The sequence below is a fragment of the Lates calcarifer genome, linkage group LG15 (genome assembly GCF_001640805.2).
Source record: "Lates calcarifer isolate ASB-BC8 linkage group LG15, TLL_Latcal_v3, whole genome shotgun sequence".
NCBI lineage: Eukaryota > Metazoa > Chordata > Actinopteri > Centropomidae > Lates > Lates calcarifer.
In genome coordinates, this window is record NC_066847.1 from 11,671,371 (window position 1) to 11,693,637 (window position 22,267).

Here is a 22,267-nt window from a genome sequence, read left to right on the forward strand (position 1 = left end):
AGGCAGCAGACATTACAGTGTTTTCTGCCAATAAATTTTCTGTAAAGACGTTAACTTTTTTTTTTTTTTAGTATTACGCATGCAAGAAATATCTCAAACGATTCCTAAGGTATGTACAATACTAAATGATTTGTCACAGTCCAGCAGGAATATGGTATTGTTACCATGGTAACACTATTCAAGTTAATCCAATCTTAATTTTAATAGCAATAGTTCTTCTTATTGGTGTTTATACAATGTGGTTATTAAAATGTTCCGCAGAAAGCAGAGAAGGGAAGGGGTTGATAAATTGCCATAAGTGAATATTCACAATGTCTTGCAAAGTGAATATGATCAGAAATCACGCAGACCTGAGAATCAAATAAGGAAAAAAAAAATGGATAAGATAATGCACCTTATCTGTTTAAAGGGGTTTCTTGGTCTCAAAACACTCATATTAGCACATACAAGCACTTACATACAGTTCTCTGTCCCTTGTTTTCCAGAAGTGTTTGTGCAGCAGATTAAAATTTCACTCAGCAATACTCATCCTGTTTTTTTTTTTTTTTTTTGTATTCCTAGATTTGATATGACTGTCCCAAATCCCTAAATTCTTTCTTACCTCACTGCTGAACTATGTCAAGTTTCCAAACATCAAGTGCTCTACCAATTTAGCATTGCACTCCTATGACACTGTTGGAATCATGATGGAAATTAACAGGAACCAGGAAATCTGATACCATGCTTTTTTTCCCAAATGCATTCTCCAAAAGCCAACATTACTGCCAACAGTTTGGTTAAAGACTAGCAGTGGCTAATGCAGCCTTGAGGTGCAAGCATGAAGCAGAGATGAAGAGTGAGCTACAGTGGTCTAATAAGCTCACTTCTTTCTAAGTCCACACTACAGATTTCTTTTCATTTCCAAACTTGTAGCCTCAACTGATGCTGACTCATGTGACATCACTGGAGGCAATCGTGTAAACTTCTTGTAGTTCCCTGTGAAGCTAAAAAGACTTTAGATCCAACTCACACCCAGCCTGTGCTGAAGTACATTTGTAGACATGAAGGAACAAACAGTTCTTTTAAGAGCTGAGATGATTTATAGCTGATTGCTTTCAGGAAAAAAAAAAGCCAGAACTTTTTCACAGAGCCAGAGCCAGCAGGATCTGCCAGCCACTTGCAGTCCAGTCTTCATTTATGCAAATTGCACAGCAGTGCTTGAAATACTGGATACCTGACCACGTGATACACCAATAACCACCTGAACAAGCACTTGAGAATTGTTCATTTTTGCCAAGATTTAAGACATAATCAGGACAAGGAGAAGCCTTATTTTCCCGCAGAGGAAAAGGAAAAGAACAGGGACGACAAGAACTACTTTATCATTTTTGTGAAAATGTCTCTGTTTGACTTTTAGTTCTTTATCTACAGTATTCACCATTCAGCCACAACATTAACACTGGTGACTGGTTTTAATATCGTGACTGACTGGTGTGTTATAAAGCTTGTGATGTAATATCTTTACTAGTATCAATTAAGACACTCCCACAGACCACAATAACAAACACTTAGAATTCTCTGGAGCAAATATAATTGGGCTTCAACTTAATATATTAATAACATCATTAATCATAGATAACTGTAAACAATCAGGACTTTTAAAATTTTACAGTTGATAGTAATCTCCCTGTGACTACTTACTGTATGTAATACTCTGAGCAAACAATGAAAATGAGAGGGTAACTATCTTCTTGTTCCAATTATAACCCTTGCTGCATTTTGTTTAGGTTTTAGGTGAATCCTTGAAATTCTTAGGACTTTTTCAGTGCAGTCATTTTGACTTGTCATAGCAGGAAAAGCACCGGTGTTACAAATAACATTAACAATAGCTGTGTTCATTCAGGTGTCACAGTAATTCTGTGACAGTAAGCCAGCACAAACAACACCAGGACCCTGAAACCGAAGCAGCTAGTGGAATTCAACCATCATTCATTTTATCACTTACACCTGTGCTTTTCGAACGTTGACAAAATGTCCTTTGTGAAAACACACGCTTGCTCGAGGAAGGATGTGAGATCAACTGAGAACTTGTGAAACCGTGACAACATTAGTTAAAAGGAAGCCAACCACAAAAATGCTGGAACATGAGTGATGAAAATCAAACATTAGAAATAAATCCCTATTATAGGATTTAGAGAAGTTGGCAATGTGCTAATTTGCGCCCCTCCGATTTAATCTAAACATACAGTAAACAAATAAAATGAGAACTCAGAACTAAACACAGGACAGAAATCCAAACAAAATCAAAGTTACATCAACAGCACTTTTATTAAAGTTAGCATTTGTTTTTTTTTTTTTTTTTTTTTTTTTTTTGGGGGGGGGGGGGGGGGGGGGGTTGGCTGGGATTTAACTTTCCAGTTTGCTGGATTAAAAATGAAAGAAACGAACCCAAGATTGTCAGTGTGGCTCAGCTGACTAAGCACAACACAAAACTGCAATGTTCTCACTTTGAATCAAACATTTCTCATGTCAGCTTCCTGCGTCCCTAGCCTGTCACTTTTCACTGTAACGCTCGAATGACATGAGTGCAAAAACCTCTGAAACACACCCAGTTTCCCTTCATGTTCTTGTCGGTTACAGCATGTTCCCATTTACAGAGAATAATTATCTAATTACTGTCAGAAGTTAATAAGAGCTCTTTTTTAAATTTGATGGCAGTGAATAAGAGGGATATTTGTAATCTGTGATGATTACTGATGATTTGCACTGAATTGATTGTTTTTCCTTGTTTCATGCTGAGTACAGCTGGGTTGGGCAGTCCCCTGACAGATTAGGGGAGACAGGGAAGAGAGGAGGAAGAGCAGAAAAACATCCAAAACTGGAGGGCAGAGGAAAGATGCAAGAGAGGACTACGGCAAAAGAAACACTGTGTGGAAAGGCGACAAGATAAAAAGGGGAAGAAAGAAGTGTGAGGGTTTTTAAAAGGAGAGAAATGCAGGCGAGTGTTAAAGTACAACTGGAGAAGGGTGAATAGGTGAGAGGTTGAATGCTGAGTAACAGGGGAATAGAGGAATCAAGAATAAAGGATGTGAATCTCAACAACAAAATTGAATTGAAGCCCAGTGGAGGAGAAGGGAGACAGATCTAATCTGATAATGACGGAGAAGCAGGAGAAGAAAGAAAGAGAGGAAAAGGAAAGAAAAAGAGAGGCATGCTGATGGTGGTAAACAAAAAGTACTGTGAGATAAAAGACATGAGGGGAGAAAAAATGGAGATCAGTGAGAGAGGGAGAGAGAAAGGCAGTATAAATGCCAGCTAAACCTGATAACATCGTTCTGATCTGAAGCGACTCTGCCTCTCCAACCTTCTGTGCAAATGTATATACGTATGTGTGTGTGCGTGCATGTTGTGTGTGTACATGTGTGTAATATCCTGTTACATGCTGGGCAAAATGCTCCGGCAGAGTGTGTCATAATCTGAGAATGAGATCTTTATTGAACAATGCCTTTCATTTCGCACGACATTACCTCTCATGATGTGCGTGTGTGTGTGTCTGTGTGTTCGAACCATCCAACAATAAAAAACCAAACAGACAAACCAGTTTCTCTTATGCAGCTCATGAATATAAGCAAATAGGGTTGGCACCAGCAGGCAGGTACTGAATAATAAAATTAACATGCATGTAAAGAAACATGTATGGTTTCAGGTGTAGCCTACATACATGAAAGCAGTTTGGCATACATGCACAGATCTATGTGTAAGACTGAGATGCTGCACACTGTCACTGCATTCAGCTGTTAAAGCATATAACTCAACTAACCCAACAACCGCAAATTGTTATTTTTATATTTATGTTAATGAAAGGGGTTAAAAAAGAAACAGCACACAATGTATGAATTAGTTACCTTTAAAGTCGTCAGTTGGCTAGCTGCTCACTGTTGCTCTCCGTCTTCTTGCTAAGCTAGGCTAAACACGTCTTAACTCCAGCTTCACATAATCAATATTTCATTAACTTTACTGTTTTGGTTCATTCTCATCTCATCAGCATTGTTTTCAGCTGCAGCAGGTCGCTGTTTATAGTGAAAAAAACCTTTAAAAACCAAACAGCAGACAGATGCAACATACAGTTAGTGACTAGCTGGTGAACATAGGGGAGCTAAAACATCTAAAGCCGAACAGTCAGATATTTCCCTCAGGAGATGGAAAAGAGCAAAATGAAACTAAAAGGAAAGTGAATATTAGAGAAATTGACCTCTATTAACAATTTAAAGTGTTAATTCCACTTGACCTATTGGCACATCAGGTTAATCTGGCAATGTTACTAAAAGGAAGTACCTCTGGGCTAAAATGAACAAGCGTTCTCCTTATTATAAAGGTTTTAACCAAGACCCCAGATTAGCTTAATTTAGGCCATTTGGAAGAGAAAACAAAGGCAAACCGTGCAATGATGAATTGATACCAACATCTCAGCTGTGCTCACATTCGGCCTCACTTCCTAATAAAGTGGTTTAGATTGTCTGGCTGAACTGTTGGCTTTTTAGAACCTGTCTGACCATATGATCCCAATGTATCTGACCTCAGCAGATAGTTTGGTGAGTGCAGTGTTAAAGCGGTCGATAGAAATAATGGCCAAAACAGTGAAAATGAGACTGATACCATGATAAACCAGAATTATCCTCTAAAACGGTTAGCTGCTGTGGTGTAAAAATGCATATAAATGATCACTATCCTCACTCAAATTATTATCAGAAGTGATTTTAGGTTAAATCCCATCACCACCTCCACCACTTTGCTGCGATTCCCACCCATACATTCACAACACCCTCCCCAAACTCCTAACTTCATTTAATCAAAAGGAATTAATTCTCAAAGAGATTAAGAAGACTGTTTTATCTCTCTCTCTATCTCTCTCTCTCTCTGTGTTGGCCTTACAGTAGCTCTTTTCAATCTCTTCTTCTCCTGTCGGTATTAGTGTGCCTGTCACGTGCAGCAACCACAGTGTGTGTGGGTGGATGACTGACTCCGTATGCGAATGTGACATCAAACTTGCGAGAGCAGAAACGAGGGCTCTTTTATCAATGAACGCTTAACCATATACGCAAACACACACATGCACGTGCACCACATGTGCATCCGTTCCCTTTCTTCGGCTCCCTTTCTTCATGCATCTTAATACACCCTTGCTGTTATGGAGTGATTACAGTCTATCAGTCCCTGTGTATGACAGTGAATAAGCAACAGCCATCTAGTTATTGATCCACATACGGAGAGCCTGAATCTCGGAGCAGACTACATCAGAATCCCCATCACAGACCCGCTGGAACTTTAATAGACATTTCCAGCAACATCCAAGCTGTGATGTAATGAAAAAAAGTCACGGCATTAAACTAATATGTGGTTAGATGGATGAGTGTAGCTCCGTGGTTTAGCTGGTGGGAGTAATAGCTGGTGTGGGGGCACTCATTGGGTCTGATTCCCGCAAGGCTCCCATAAATAGTCAATGTGCATCGATTGCAAATGGCTTCAGATGAAAACCCCGGCTAAATGACTGTGGTACCATTATATTAGTGAAATGACAAACAGCAAAACAGATGTCATGAAGCATGAAAGCATTTCTGATCGATTGTTTCAGCCTTACAAGAGGTTGAGTCTGTGTGTGTTTGTGTGCCTTGTGTGTGCAAGCCTTTGCATGTGTGTTCTCTGTGCATCTATTGAGTGAGTGTGTACTTAACATTCGGTGTGTATCTACTCGATGCAAAGCCATGCAGATTGTTTCGTTGATCCCACTAAGACTCTCATTAATGTCATTAATTGGCTGGAGCTGACACACACCTGAGTCCCCTGGTCTATCTTGGGAGCCTGAGGGACCACAATATGATGTGTACACTACGGATGCAGCTCAGATGCGCTTCTGTTTATATTTGAAGAAAACCACTGCTAAACAAAAGGCTTTTTTACCAAGAGTGAGATGAGAAGATCGACACCACACTCATATCTCTTCACTAAATATGAAGTTGCAGCCCTCAGCTGGTTAGGCTTAGCTTAAGCTAAGCTGGTTAGGCTTAGCTTAACCAGTTTAGCTTAACGACTGCGAACACAGGGAAACAGCTAGCCTGGCTATGTCCAAAGGTAACACAATCTACCTATCAGCAGTTAAAAAGCTCACTAATTTTCTCCAGATTGTTGTTTTACAGTGTGTTATGTGCAGAACTGTTTCTTGGCCTGGTGCGGTGACTTCTTTATGTGTTAGGATAGTCTCACATATAACTCCTCTACACAAATTGTTGTTTTGACACTTTAATTATACTATGCTGTAACTTTTTGTACAGATTAAACAAATGCTATAACATCTTAATTAGCAAGCTTTATAAATGCTGGCAGATTTTGTAAGAGCAAAGTTATCTGTTTTTCCCTGCTTCCAGTCTTAAAGCTAAGCTAAGCTAAACACCTTCCAGCTCTTGCTCAATACTTCACACACAGACTCTCAGCAAAGCTATGACACCAAAGCTGACAAACACATGCCTTTGATTTAGTATGTGTCAGTACGTATTTATCTGCTTGTGGATGCATGTGTTTGTATTTTACCTGAACTTCCCGTGCATGGTAGGCTATGATGAGGCCTAGCAGTATGACTGTGGACAGGCTGATCAGACACTTCAGGGCCAGAGAATACATGGAGCTCTGTAGAGAGAAAGACACACAAACCATTAATCAAATTGACTTTGCCATGGTTTAATAGTCAGAGTACAATGATGAAAAACACTTAGGAAAAATAAAACAATCTTAAAATTCAAAGTCTGGTTGAACTTGCCAAATGTCCCAGATGTCACACGATGTCCTGTGTCACTTCTCTGCTAAAATGGCATGTGTACTGTAGCGGCACTGCCTCAGAATAGACAATAAGACCTAACATTTACAAAACAGACTTTCCAAAGGCTGAACAGAAGTAGAATGGTAGTATCCCACCCGTCAATATCACTCTGCAGTCGAGCTTTAAATCCTCTACTTGTCTGGTTTCATAGGGTTTATAATCAATGCGCTGGGGAACTTCCGATCAATACAACTCATAGCACTTCAGTGGCTTCTTTAACCCCCTCACCTCACAGACTCAGAGCACAGCAACACTTACTGGAGTTATCATACACATGTGCACACACATATATACAAACACATTTGTATATTCCCACATTTATGCAACCACACACTCGTATTCTACATTAAGCACTGCAGACAGAGTATCTAAAGGAAAGTGTCTGTAGCGATCCATTTCAGACAGTGAAAGGAGTCTCATCACCAAGTCTCACAACACAAAGAAGATAGAAAGATTTCTGTAATTACATATCAAGCAGAGTACTTGAACTACATCATACCATAGCCACGGGATATATCTATTTCTGTTTGGCTGACAGATGTCCATTAAAATTCGACATCAGGACAACCCATTCGTAGTGACGCTCAACAGTTTAATCACCATTTTAAATCGGCGCAAAGGGTATATTAAACTGCAGGTAACCATAGCAACAACACTGATGCTTCACACTGGTAGATAACTCTTACCAGAGAAACTTGCCTCACCAGGGGTGAAACTTTACACAGAGGCAGCAGTTGTAAAACTCTGAATATGGGGAAACATAATTACAATATTACGTTGATAAAGTACAGAACTATAATAATAAGTTTGGCAATAAGTGTAATTAATCAATTGAAGTAGTTATTATATAAAGCACAGTCATCAGGGGCACACTATTAAACCACATTATGCCCTGTTTCAGTTGTCAAACATCAACAGATCCTGCATGTAAGAGACATTAAAGCATGAGGCTTTCTTTTATTTTTCTTACTGTGAACAAATCTAATGATTATTATTAAATATCAAAAATTCACAACATTTCTCCTCCACTTCTACTTTCAAACTTCCTACTTCCCTACAATATCTGTGACTCTCATCCCAAGTGAAATCATTTCCACTGAAGAGGTCAATTTAAGAAAACAAATAAAATACCTATTTTCTAGCAGGTAACTTGTTTTTAGCTAATGTTACTCAAACAGCGGTAAAGAGTAAATTTGCATTGGACTATTTAATATGCATTTGGTAAATATTTACAACTGGATGGAGGTATGAAAAAACCCCATGCAACAGTGTGGCTCACTAATGTATTCTTAACAACAATGGAGCTCTATGGCTCAGAGGAATGAGATACTGTATATCAAGCTTTGGTCAAACAGGCAATGCTTACAAACAGGATCAGTTTGTTCTTAGTCTTGGTCTTTTCACTGGATTTGTTGAGAATAACTAAAATATAGACTCTCACTATACGTATCCTTTAAATTTAGAGGAAAAGAAAGGAAAAAAACCAATAACAACTATATAAGTTTCAGGCAAAAGTACGATGTTTTTTCTCTCTAAGGTGTATGTCTATCTATAAACAAGCAGAAGTATGAGTAAGGGTTAGAATGATATTGGCTTGTTGACCTTTTTTCAGAAATTGGATTTTGTGTAGTTCACCAGGTTTCAGGTGTCATTCATGAATTTTTAATTTTTTGAGTAATTTAGTGCCAATACTGTTTTAAAACATCTCCCAACCCATCACTGAAATACACACACACACACACACACACACACACACACACACACACACACACACACACACACACACACACACACACAAAGATCCTGCTCAAAAATGCAAAATGTCAGGAATCAGCAGTCAAACAAAACTTTGACTCATTTTCTAAGCCTTAGAAATACGACTAGCTGCATTCAGTGCCTCGGTTTCTGAAAGCCACACTTGCTAAACTAATTCATTTGTCTACATCAGCTCAAGGACTAACACTTTTGGATTGCAGAATATAATACACAAAAAGACCCAAGTGCATTCATTTTCACTATCACCAAGGTCACATATGAACACGACAGCCTGCTGTCCTCTTCAGGGGAAGAGTTGAGCCACCTTAAGAGTGCAGCATCTCAAATTAGATATTTCAGTTGTTAAGTAGGATGCTGTTAAGCATTCATCACCAAGCACACTCTTGATCTGAGTGTGCACACTGAGTTTAGACATGTATTACTCAGCCTTGCTTTCATGACGTTATTAAGCAGAATCTACACTGCATTTTTAGTTCATGAATATATATTGCAAGTCAGCCTCCTGGAAAATAGTGTGTTAGTGTGTTATTGTGTCTATTTAGGATCTCTGTAGATTCTTCATGGCCTTAATGTTATTAATTCAACATCACAAAACACTCACAAACATACACACACAGTCTAGTTTGTTAATCCTCACTGGTGCATTTCTCTTCTCCCCATAATTATCAAAATCTATTGGACTGAATATGAGACTGGGTGTCCTTTCTACCATTTATATAACACACATAAAAACACAAACACATCTAGACAGACTCACACAAGGAGAGCATTGAGTGAGTGTTGTTCATTTGTTGCTCATATCAGTGTGGTTATGGGCCACTGCACAACACTGGGAAAATACCATCTAGCTTTGGCTCTTCACTGATTTCCTCTATCAGCTTGCCCAATGCTCTACCTGTCTTTTGGTCTTTATTTGCTCGCACTCTCTCTTCCTGTCTCAGTCTGTCTTACCTCTGCTAACATCTCATTTGTACTCACTGAACCAAACTAGTTGCAAAGCATGCCACATTGTTGTGCTGAGAGAAACGCAGACTTGGATTTCAGCAGCAAATCTGTTTAAATATACAGTCACAATGGAGAGCTGAACTGTGATTTGCTCTGAGTTTACTTCCCCCCTCTCTCACTGCGTTCACCTCCAGCCGTCTGTTGGCCATTCAGTTTTTTTTTTCAGTCCTGCCCAGTCAAGAGCATTATGTTTCTGCATATTTCCACTTCACTTACTCTACCTTTATAGCAGATGACTCGACTGTGACGATGACGTGTGTGTCACTACACTATTTTTTAAATTTTTTTTTTTTTTTACTAATTCCATGACCACTGAGAATTCTCAGTGCTGATTATCTAACAGGGGACAATTGATTTCTAGTAATGGGACGTCTCTAATGCAGGTGTTTGCACCAGTATTAAATGTGCAGCTTGAGGTTTGTTCATACTTCAACTACTATAGTCTGTGGCACTGGAAAACAAGATGGCAACCTCCTGACAGCAAGGACAAGAGCTCCTTAGTTTGTTGTATTTGGCTAACCAGCATGAAAACGTCATTTGTGTGTCTTAAAGATAAATCATACAGATACAGCTTGTCTTCAAAACAAACCCACTCTTAGTCAGTCAGTCAGTGTGGACCATCACGGACACGGGCAGACAATGAAATACATACTGTGGAAATTTGTGGCCACGTGGATGCAGCAAGAATCAATTGGATTTTAGCTAAAGAACTTTTAAGTTGCAAAATTTGTGTAAACAATTAATGTTTCATATTTTGGGAAAAATGTGAAACATTGTGAAAAACTTGCTTTCTTGCTGGGAGTTAGACCAGATTACTGAGCCATTGTTAATATTATTAGTAACACCTGTGCTTGTCCCTCTATATCACATATGTCCACAGGTAAAAAAAAAAAAAAAGTCTGCTATGAAAAGGCTTAGTGCTAGGCTAATTGACAAATATTATTATTATATTATATTACAGTAATAACAGCATTCTTCCTCTAAAACTACAGTTTTGTTTGTGTATGGCTTTATGCTAAACTAAGCTAACTACGTGTTTTCATATGCACCTGACAATGTATGAATATGAAAGTGTTGTCCATCTTCTCCTTTAACACTTGGCAAGAAAGTATATTCCACAAAATGTTAAGCTATTGTTAAAAAAAGATGATAGACTGTTTGAGAATGAAAAGATCAGACTTTTGAAATGATGTTAGCTACAGTGAAGCTAGCAGCCTGTGTAGAACCATGAAGGTTAGTTGTAGAATGTACAACTTGTCAGATACTATCCCTGGCATACGCTTTATGTTTGCATGTGTGTGCATTTGTTACATGTATGACTGTGCATATGTGTGTGTGTGTGTGTGTAACGGTGTTTCTTTTCCTGTTTCCTTTGGTCCAACTGTGCATAAGTGTGTGATTAGTGTGTATTGATCAATGGCTTGGTGGACAGCATGTGGAGATAATGAGCTTTTTGAGCTTCTTTAGTTCAATCAGCAGGCAGCCAGACATGTACGTATGCACGCATGCACACACACACACACACACACACACACACACACTAAACCAGGTAGTATTTAGATTAGGGTTTTCCCCATTTGTCCCTACCTCACCTTTATTGACACAGCAGATACATGTCGCTAACCAACACATTATCCTCGTAGTGATAAGTCGCTCAGTACGTGTGTTGGTAATGAATATGAATGTGTGTGTATGTGTGTGTGTGAGTGTGTTGTAATAAGTTAGCCTTGGGGTTCTCTCCCTGTCAGAGCAGCGCCTTCTTGCAATCAGTCTCCAGGGAAACAGGCAGTAGACAGAGGAGCGATGTCACCTCACCAGGATAAACACACACACACACACACACTCGACTGCACATTGACACACACCATTACAGCCCTACACACTCAATTAAATCCAGACAAAGGAGGATGTGAACACACACATCCACACACACACACACACACACTGGCAGGTGCATCCATGGGTTGTAATATGGCAGAGCTAAATACATTAAGACACACACTATAGGTGTGTATACACAGAGGAGACGACATGTACTCAGTGACGTGAATGTTTACGTTAATGCCGGATGATGCAACTTCTAACACACCCATGTGTACCAACACACTCACACTTGCAGACAGAGGTAGCCTAGCCTTGATAAACTGAAAGAAATGAGCATATTTGTACCTGTTAGTAGCAAGACCTGTGGGATCTACCGTCTCTTAGAAGCCTGTGATCTAGAAGATGAAGGGAATGTGGAGTGGAGTGGAGGACAGGAGAGGAAGAGGAAGAGGAGGAGGAGGAGAGAAGGGGGAGAGTAGTGCAGAAGTGCTGAGATGGCTGATAGCTCCTTTAGAGAATATGGTGGCAGTTGGTGCGTTTAATTCCCTGATGATCCTCATGTACTGTCTGAAAAGCATCACGCAGCCACTGTAAGTGGTCTAACGGAGAAAGGTCCGTAAAGGTCTCCCAGTAAATGTCTGCGAGAAATGTCATAGATGGAGGGGGGATGGAGAGGCTGAGGTAGCGCTGGAGGAATGAGGGAGATGTTGTAAGCCTGCTGAGACGGCAATGACCCCCTTGGGGAAATGGAGACACATTTAAGACTTGCCAGGGGAGGAACATAAACACTCCTCGTAAGTGAGAGGAAGGAAGGAAGGAAGGTAGGAAAAAGGGAAGGAAGGGGACAGTGAAAGCGAACATTGCTGCTAATTTGTGAAATCATCAATCCTGGTGATGAGAAACAGACAGTAAGTGGGTATATGCTCACACATGATACCTCATCTCTCTGCCTCTCTAACACATAACACCCATCTGTATGTTGAGACGTCAAGTGTGTCTATTGACAGTGTGACAGGTGAAGTTGACAGCAGCTGTGCATTGCCTCAGAATAGCCATGTTCCATCTCGGGTCTGAAACGTGGCGTGGAGTTGGGGCCCCGAAGAGTCAAGGGGGCCTATGTGAAATGATCTAATGATCTGACAGTGACAGGCCTCATGTTGAGGTCCCAGGTGTCCCAGGGTCTCAGTTATTCTCAGATAGAGAGACACATCAGACAGGGACGCCCCCTCCCCTTTAACCTGTTCCTAATAAAATCAATAATAGAAGCTCGTAAAAAATATTTTTAAGAGAAGCTGTCCTCTTCCTGCTGTTGCTTTTTGAAGCGTCAAGGTCTTAGGTCAGTGGCAGCGAACTGGTGACACTGATCATGAGGAGAGGAGGCCACAGCACACATGGATTTATAATAAAGTGCAATATTTGACAATCTGAAGACTCTCAAAATATGTCTAAAGAAAAGTTATGATAGCAATTTCAAAGCCCCGGTTTTGCTTTTGTGTTGGCTGGCTCTGGTGAGAAAACTCACAATTCTGCCTGGGAGCAAATTAAATTATTTCACATTCATAAATGATTTCATCATCCAGTATTCTTTCTGCACAATCTATCTTGGCTCAACAACTGTGACTCTACATTTACAGTACAGGAATTTACTGCCACTGCTGAGAGTACTGAATATACAGAGAGGTGCGCGAAAACAGTTTTTATTGGCAACAAAAACATAACCTTTTGGTCTCAGATGAGGCCTTAATCATGGGATCGGTGTGTGTTTTGATCTTGACTGAGTTAGAGTAGATAATAACTGAAGATAGAGGCTATGTTACAACAAATGGAATATCTCAGCTGTAGCCACAGTATGTGCTGACAGGGTCTGAAATCTGTTTCTGCACATGAATATACATATGCTTACTCACTATATCCACAGTCACGAACACCATGTCCTCCTGTTAACCTCCCTCTCTCTCTGTATTCCTGCTAACACACTCACAGACACATGCATCCACCATTCAACCCACCCTGTTTAGTTCCATTCTTATTCTTCATCTCTATTTTTGGGAACGACACAGAGCAGCTGGACCTGCTGAAAAAAGTGCAGGAGCGTTCGGTAGACACACACATACATACACACACTGGCAGTAAACAGTGACATTGAGTTTACAGCTATTGTCAAAGACACAAAGTCTTACAAAGCTGTTAGCAGGATATATATACTTGTATATGTGCTGTATGTATTTTCAATAAAGAAAAATGATCTGTACCTATCACATTTCCTCTCTAGCTCTCACCCCACCTCTCAAGGATGGCTGTCAATACACAAGCACATAATATATACATCTCAAAAAAGGCAGCCTCCATTTTCAACGTGTGAGTTTGTACGGCACCGTGTGTGTGTGTGGGTGGACGATCCATGTGTGGGCGAGTGATTATCAATAATCAATAGAAGAAATCATTCAAGGCTTCCCCCATTAGGCTGGTTTGAAGCACTGCATGAACCTCTCCACTCTCACTGCGCCGTCCTCCCATCCATCTCCCTTTCCGTTCTCTCTTTCATCCTCGTGATCTCTACCCATTTTTCAACAACAACCAGCGGGCTTCTTTCCACCTCAATTATCTAAGTGAGGGCTTGAACTGTCTGATGGAACTCCGGTATCTGTTGGAGTCTAACCAAATCCGCAAAAAAAAGAGAGAGAGAGAAAAAAAATAACTTGGCACTTGGCATTTAAAAATAAATTTTGATCAAGCTTTGCTTAAACATACTTAACTCTCTGGATTCAACCTCTCTTTAGGTACAATCCTGAAAGGAGACTATGAGGTCCACGGATATTTTACATACTCTTCTTTTTCAACCCTGACTTCCTCTTTGTAAGTAGATAGCTTAATGAACATAGATTAATCAATATAGTAAGATCACCAGCAAACACAGCAGCTGCCCTGCTCAAATTCACAGCTGTCCATCAGTTCTTATTGATAGACAATGCCGGCTGACTCAGATGAGGACTGTATTGGTTGTAGCTTAAGAACCTAAATCAGGCTTTTCATTATCGCCTTTCCTTTTTTCTCTCCTTCTACAGCCTTTCATTTCTCGCCCAGCCGCTTCTCTCTTCCGATCACACTCCCCCAGTTTGACGCCCACTGGAAGAGCAGAGGAGCTGAGGGAGAGAGAAAGTGAGGGGAAAAATTAAAGAAAGAAAAAAACAAAAGAAGAGCCAGGATAAAGAGACAGGCGTGGAGTTGAAATAGAAAAGAGACAGACAGAGAAAGAGCCGGCCTGTCTCCTTCAGGGGAGGAGAATGGGCCGACAGAAAGGAAGAAAAGAGGCAAGGAGGGATTGAGAGAGAGAAATTCGAACCGTGAATTTTCATTAATAAAAAGAGACTGCCTCTAAAACAGTGATTTTCATAAAGTAATAAGTGGAAAAGGGAGGCAGAGGAGGAAAGAAGCCAAGATACAGCCAGCAAAACAGATCAGGCAGATTTTTCTAGCAATGACAGTAACAGAGAGAGACCAAGTATCAACTGGAGACCACAGTCTACAAACAGACTGAAAGAGAATCAAAGGGGGGGTGGAGGGGGATAAGAGACACACCCAGCTGGCCTATTCTAATAGGCTACCTGTAAATATGTGCACTCACGTGATCTCACATCCTCCTTCACATGATCAGTGATCCATAGATGACAAGCTGCATGAGTGGAAGTAATGTTTCCACCTTATTAGTTAACGAAAACCAAACCCTCAGTGATATGTCAGACCAAAAGTGAGGATGAAACGAGGATAGAAGTAGCACCTCTACATCAGGAAGGTGAATACAATATGCTCCTAGGCTTACTGGGACCCTGTGGCACGCACACACACACACTCACACACAACCAAAATAAACAGACAATAGCAGCCAGGGGCCGATTCAGCTTATTACACTCCCCATTACACAGACAAATGAGATCCTGGCCTCCTACTGATAATCTGCACCCCCATGTCCTCTGCATCATTGCATTACATCACCCAGAAGCAGCAACTGTCAAGCCTGGTCATTACAGTACACAACCCTCTGACAACACAGACATGGTGCTGGTCTGGACTGAGTGTGGTGCACCAATCATGAATTTAGTGATTAACTGGTGTGAACGCTGATTCTAATTATTTGGCCGCTGACCCGTCAGAAATACTCAAAGTTTGGGCACACCCAGGTTGATGATGCATCCAATTTAAACGTCCCTGGTTTGAGTCTGGTTGGTGACATTTGTTACATGCCATCCCCTTTCTTTAACCCTCCTTCTACATTTACTGTTAGTCATTACTGGCTGCCATCAAAATAAAGGCAAAAGTGACCCAAAAATGTTTAAAAAGAGCTAAAGTTAGACTGAGGCTCCAGCTAAGCACCAGTGGACAAAGCTACAGCCAGCATGTGTGACAGCTTGATGTGACATTTGCGGACTTTCTGGGACACTTGGGATGTACTGGAGTCACATTAAAGGGGCACTCCATCAATTTACTATTGTACCTTCATGAAGTTGGAGGCGCTGTGAGAGACAGTTTAAAAGCAGAATGGCCAAATTGAGTAGCAGAGACACAGATATCTTGACCTTTAGCCTCTACTATGGGACAAATGCTGGATACTACATTTCCCATTATGCAACTTGATAATGTCTTTCATTAGACTCTCCCTGCCTGGTAAATGCCCATGTCTCTGAAACGCCATGTCCCCATTTTGTCGTAGGCTTTCCCTTATAAATTTGCAGTCCACATCCAAATCAAGATAACCCTAATGACATCAGTGTGACGTCATTATGGTATTTTTATCCTCCAAAGCCACAGAAGACATTATAAAACTGCTCTCCCAGGCTGAGTAGCACCTACTATGGCTAATAAGTGGCTGTTATGTGTAAATTCAGTGGAGCTTCCCTTTAAGTGCCACAGGTCTGTCCCCTCACCTTTGTGTACACGCCCCATGACAGCTCCGTCTCAATCACCATGACGACGATGCCAAACATTCCGAAGATGAGGGCATAGTCACTCAGTCTCTTCCTCTTCTCGAACAACGCCCTGCGATGACCCAGTTTATAGCCAATGTTTTGGTTCTTCCGTTTGGGAGCCTTGGAGGTGCTGCCCCTAGCCCCAGTGCCAACCGCCCCAACCCCTCCTTGTCGGCTGCCCCTCCCCGGCTGTGCCCGCCTGCTCTCCACCAGCGCATGGTTCTGGTGGTAGATGGACATCTGGTTGGATGTGGAGTCAGTGATGTCATACCCTGCCCTGGGGTACGGCGAGTCTTCTTTGGATGAAATCACAATCTCTGGAGGGCTCTGGATTGGGGGTTGATTGGTAGAGGACTGGGCCACCGAGGAGGTAGGAGGGGCTTCACGTTGTCGGTCATGCCCCCCAGCGGCCGTTGCTCCGGCAACAGCTGAAACGCCACCCTCTTTGGTTTCGCTGCTGCTGTCTGATTCGATGAGGTTTCTGCGGGAGGCGCTGAGGCGGCTCAGGGGCTTCATGACCCCACCTGTGTACTTACAGGAGCTCATGGCGATCTCTGTGAAGGGGTTACTGTCCCTGCGGTGAACCAGAGGACTGGCCTGTCTGTGTTTGCAGCCCCTCTCTCTCTCCCTGTCCCTGTCACGCTCTCTGTCCCTCTCCCGCTCCATGGAGGGCGAGTGGGAGGAGTAGAAGAGGGCGTTGTAGACCGGGGAGTTGTCCCCGCTCAGGCTGTGCTGTGAGCCCAAGCAGGAGGACAGGGGGGTGCTGGTGGGGTGCAGGGCGTTTGGGATGGGTGGCGGCAGAGGCTGGGCTCCAGAAGAGGACAGGGGTAACTTCGGGAGCGACGTTGGAGGTAAGCTGGGCGTGGCAGGGGACGGGGACGGGGTGCTGCCATTTAGACGGTCGAGGCTTGATCCTCCCATGTGGTTGGAGTGGTTTGATCCTGGCTGGTTGCCAGTACTGGAGGGATGGGATATAATGCCCAGGGGAAAGAGGAAGCGCTGGTCCTCATCCTCGCTCCCTCCTAGCAGAGCCAAGCTCAGAGAGGGGGGAGGCTCCATGGTCACGGCTGTGGCCAGGCACCTGTCTACAGACAAACACAAAGAAAGAGAAGAACTGTAAAGAGAGACCCAAGAGAACAATGATACAGAACACATACTATTTATCATGACAGTAGTAATGAAGGCAGGACAGACAGAGAGAGAGGGGATGGAGGGAGAACTGTGATGGATAACAGTTAGTTAAACAAATAAGGGGAACAACTGAACTCCAAAAGCTGAAGACGTGTGACAAAGAGGGGCAGCAGAGTGAAGAAAAGTGGTTGTAATTGGGGAATATGTTATTCCTTGAGTCACATTTGAGTCAGCTGCCCAGTCAGCCTCTCTCAGCGCTCTCTCTCCCTCTCTGTTTCTCAGTGTCCTCTCCTTCTCTCACATCCCACAGTGCTTCCAGCAATCTATGCCATAAAATGTCATCTGTGTAACAGTGTTGTTAGCCCGGAGGATAGTGCAAATCCTCTGGCTTTACACCATGGAAATGAGATCAGGCTCAGAGACCAAAGGATCATAATTCCACATCAGTCAATTTTGATAGCAAGGGAATCACTATGACTAGTTAACCATAAGTTGGCTGCATTTGGTTGCATCTGATTGATCCAAAACAATAACCTACTTTCAGTATGATATAACCAGACACCTTCACGGCCCCCTCCTCCCCTGTCTGTTTCTCTACCTACCTCCTACCTCTTCTCTCTCAGTCCCTGTCCCCCAGGTTAGTTGTGTTGGATCACTGGCTGGTTTAAAATAGACCACCACACTTTTTCTTTTTCATGTTGTCACGGCCATCCCATCATCTTTTCGCCTCCTTTCATGTATAGCTCCTCCACAGGTCCTCGCTCGTCTCCCGAAATCGCGCGTCGCTTCCACCCCCCCACCCCCCCCAAAACAGATGTTGCCTCCCGTCTCCGCTCACTTGATACGATCAGTTTGTTTCTCCCTCTGTCGCCGGTAATCGATGGACGGTGCCCATTTCGATCCCGTCAGTGGCAATCGACACGAAACGAAGAGGAATAATCCATGGTGACGGGATTAAAAAATGGTCAACCTGTGGCTGCACGTCAAAAAGAAAATGTTCAGCAACATAAACCGGCGAAACGGGAGGTGTGTGTGTGTGTGTCTGGAGAGGGGGGGTGGGGGGGGAGAAACCAAAACGCAAAGCTGGGCGTCAAGTACTAACAGTCCTCAGATGAGCAGTGAAGTCTGTGATTTAATATGAGACTCCACCGACTTCCACTCAATCTACGGCTCACTGTCTCCCCGGATCTGTCTCTCACTCTCTCCTCCAACTTCGCTGCCTCTTTTCTCCGCCTCCAGTCCTGTCGTTCATTCCCATTGGACGGAATCAGGAAGGCGAAATAAGCGCTGAAAACAGGTGGCAGGATTTGTAAGACGCAGCCGCCAAACAAATGTCTAATTTATTTAATGTACCCGAGTTATTTGGGAGGGTCATTGTTTCTACAGTAGCCTCAGAGAACATGTGATCCATTTGGCATTTGTAGCTCCTGACTCTCTAATAAAGACTATATGGCCTATATTTGGTCGCTTGTGGCACCTGTTACGCCCGCTTTAAAGACACAGGAACGGGCAACTCCCTGTCTAAAAAGATATTCAGAAATTAATTGTCGCATGTGTTCATTTGTAAAATCGAAACTATGACGTACCATAAATTAATAAATAATAGAAAAAGCCACAACATATGTCGAGGAGGAGGGTGTGGAAGCAGAGAAGCGGGAGCTGCGCGGTGCATCTCTGTGCGCCCTCGGCTCAGTACACGGGAAAGACCCAGCACACTTTTTCCTTTTTTTTTTTTTTTTTTTTTTTTTTTGGAAGTTAATTTGATTAACTCTTAAAAACCCCTTTTAGAGTTTACAATTTCGACTTTAATAAGATGCTACGTGCTAATATGTTAGCGTCTAACTGTAATAATATTTTTCTTTCTCTTCCTATCTATTATGTGTTTATGTGTGCATCTGGGTGGCGAGCTAATGGATACAATTGTCCTTACAGACATAAATAAAGTTGTATTTAATGGGTTTGGATATTACATGAATAATGGATGCCTCAAGGAAAACAGTAAAAGTAATGTCTGATGGATAATTTAGATAAGATGGATGTAACGGCGGTTTCTCGTTAGGAGAATCTGATTTCATTTCAAGCAGACTCATCAATTTTATAATTCCAACTCTATGGGGTCTATACAGCCTAATCCTGCATAATTAGACTATTCCACCTGGCCTAATCGCTTTAATATTATGGTTTTCTATGTGCGTTATGTGCTCCCTTAATCGGATGAGCGCAGACGCCGATTTGTGTGGGAGCGGATTAGACCGTTTCCTTATAACAGGTCAGCCTATCCTGCGATTATGCAACCTGACAGACATCAATATTATATCGCGTGGAGGATGATTCCGAGTATTTATATAAAACGGACCTTACACCTCACTCACACACAGTTAATGTCGAGGGGTGACACACAGCGGTCCATTTATGACGGAGAAAAAGACGGGGACCTCCTACACGATGCTTTAGTCTACTGTCAGTATCATATTTATTAGTATTTTTGTTTGCCTGTGTTTGTCCTGTCTCACTCTCTGCGTGAGTCTGTCTAAATTTGACAGCGGATTATTTCATCCGTCTCTTCCTCGTGTGGAGCAGATAAACACTGTAATGTGTTGTTTCTGCCCTGAGAGGATTCGTGATGGGTCAGTGATGGGAGAGTAGCTGGTTCAACGAGCGGTAAATTCATCTTAAGAGCCCGGGGAAAGGTCAAAGGTCATGCTTGCACCATCACAGACCAAAGCCACGTATTAATGTGGCTTTACTGGGAACAATGGGGCCAAGGGAGAGAAATTGGAAAGAGAAATATGTATTTGGGAGTAATCTTGCACTTCTCTTTTTGTTGGGCCTGGTTTTAGTTTTGGACCATTAAAGTGAAGATCAGCTGGATCAATTAGTCAGTTGGTCAGCTGATCTTCAATTGCAGCTATTTTGATAATAAGTTCATTCTCTATTTTCAAGAACATTATGTCAAGTGATATCAGGCTTTGGCCTCTTAATTGTGAGGATGTGCTATTTTCACAGTTTTATTTCACTGTAAACTCAATACGTTTAAGTTTAGGATTAGAATAGCTAAAAAATCAAGTAAAGGTAGTGTTACTTTGTCCAAACAAGTACTCAAACAGATGTAAAAGTTGCCATCAAAAAGAGGACTTAGTGTACAAAAGAAAATACTGGCATGTTACTGTCTTTTTCCTACTTCTTGTATTTAATGTGGATGTGACATTTCAACCACAGATGCTCTTCCTCAGGTAAAGAAGTGAACATACATCTGCATTTATGAAATGTCATCATCCCCCATTTAGATAATCTGCTATACATTTCTCGAGTGTGACAGCAAAATTCCTGAATATTAGATTAACATTGCACTCTACCAACAAGACATTTTATACATTACAGTCTTATATCTTTCAGATATACAAGGACAATGTCTATTATGTCAAAAAAACAACATTTTAATTTTAATTTTATTATATGTGTCCCAATAAGTGCCATCAAAGACACACAGATCAGGTGTGATCCCATCACCCTCAGGTCTCTACAATCAAATGAAGACAGAAGATTACACAAGTGGACCAATCAGTTTCTAAACTTACTGCAAGTGTCTAATATCAGATGATTCATTTAGGATAATTAGAAGATAATGATGTGATTTTTCTTCATGAATTGCCTATATAAATACATGTGCTTATGTTTCACTTTTATCTAAGGAAGATTATCTGTGGTTGAAATGTTAAATCGCTCATGTTCACAAAAAATAAAAGTAGCAGTAGCAGTAGTTTTGAAGAATGCTGCAAAGTTTGTATTGTATACAGTGTAAAACTTCATAGTATGAACACAGACACACTTACTGCTCCCTGTCAGTTCAGCGTCAACACGGCTCTCTGATGCACTGACCTCAGACCAGCGTTCACAACCTGAGCTCGCTGCACTCTGCACTGTGGTCTGGTGATATTAGCTGCTGGCGCTATTTAAAAGCTGTGCTCCAACAGCAGAAAAAGAAAAACACACTGAGGTCAAGGATGCTTAGTCTCATCTGAGCCTCCTGTACTTATCTGCTATGAGCAGAGTCATGGGGGGTGGGGGGTGGGGGGGATGGCTGAGGAAGGTTAACAAAGTGCTAGCAGTCCTGGGATCAGTCTCTTAATGAATTATTTAACATAAAGCATAAAATGATAAATAAATAAAAGTAGTACAGAAATGTAATGGAGTAAAAGTAATGATTTTCTAAAAATCTACTCGAGTGATATTTGTATGATTTACCCAAAAAAGGTAATGTAATAGAGTAAATGTAACTTGTCCTATCTATATCTGAGTTTGGGAGCATTTGTCAGACAAAAGAAGACATTTAAAGGTATCACCATATTTTCTGTCATTTTACAGAACCTATGATTAATTGATTTATATAGAAAATAATCAGCAGATTAATTCATCTGATGACAATGAATTTAAAAATTAAAATGTGTGTGTGTGTGTGTGTGTGTGTGTGTAGCCCATTAGAGTTTTGATATCCCCTGCACAGTTGGTAAATTCCTCCCATTTGAGTTTTCTCACCTTATCTGCTGTAATAAAAAGTCTCACCTAAAATTATGTAAAAGAATAATAATCTAGGTTAAACATTAATGTTCCAGCAGCAGTTTCTTCATAGCTGCTCTGCCAATAAAACACAGGAGCGAGAGCAAGAGAGAGAAGGAGATTTAACAAACACAATACAATACAGTACGGTAAATGGAAA

The 22,267-nt window shown here is 41.5% G+C and overlaps 1 protein-coding gene across 1 annotated transcript in view; it reads right to left on the reverse strand.

Moving 5' to 3' along the window:
* kcnn3 (potassium intermediate/small conductance calcium-activated channel, subfamily N, member 3) overlaps positions 1–18,721 on the reverse strand; it is a 45,457-nt gene extending 26,736 nt beyond the window's left edge. Inside the window, exons 1-3 of the mRNA XM_018680471.2 lie at positions 18,153–18,721; positions 16,378–17,504; positions 6,565–6,660 (exon numbers count right to left, since the gene is read on the reverse strand). Of these exons, the coding sequence (XP_018535987.1) occupies positions 6,565–6,660; positions 16,378–17,478 (1,197 nt within the window). The 5' untranslated portion in view covers positions 17,479–17,504; positions 18,153–18,721. The remainder of the gene's footprint in view (positions 1–6,564; positions 6,661–16,377; positions 17,505–18,152) is intronic.
* Positions 18,722–22,267: the final 3,546 nt, after the last annotated feature.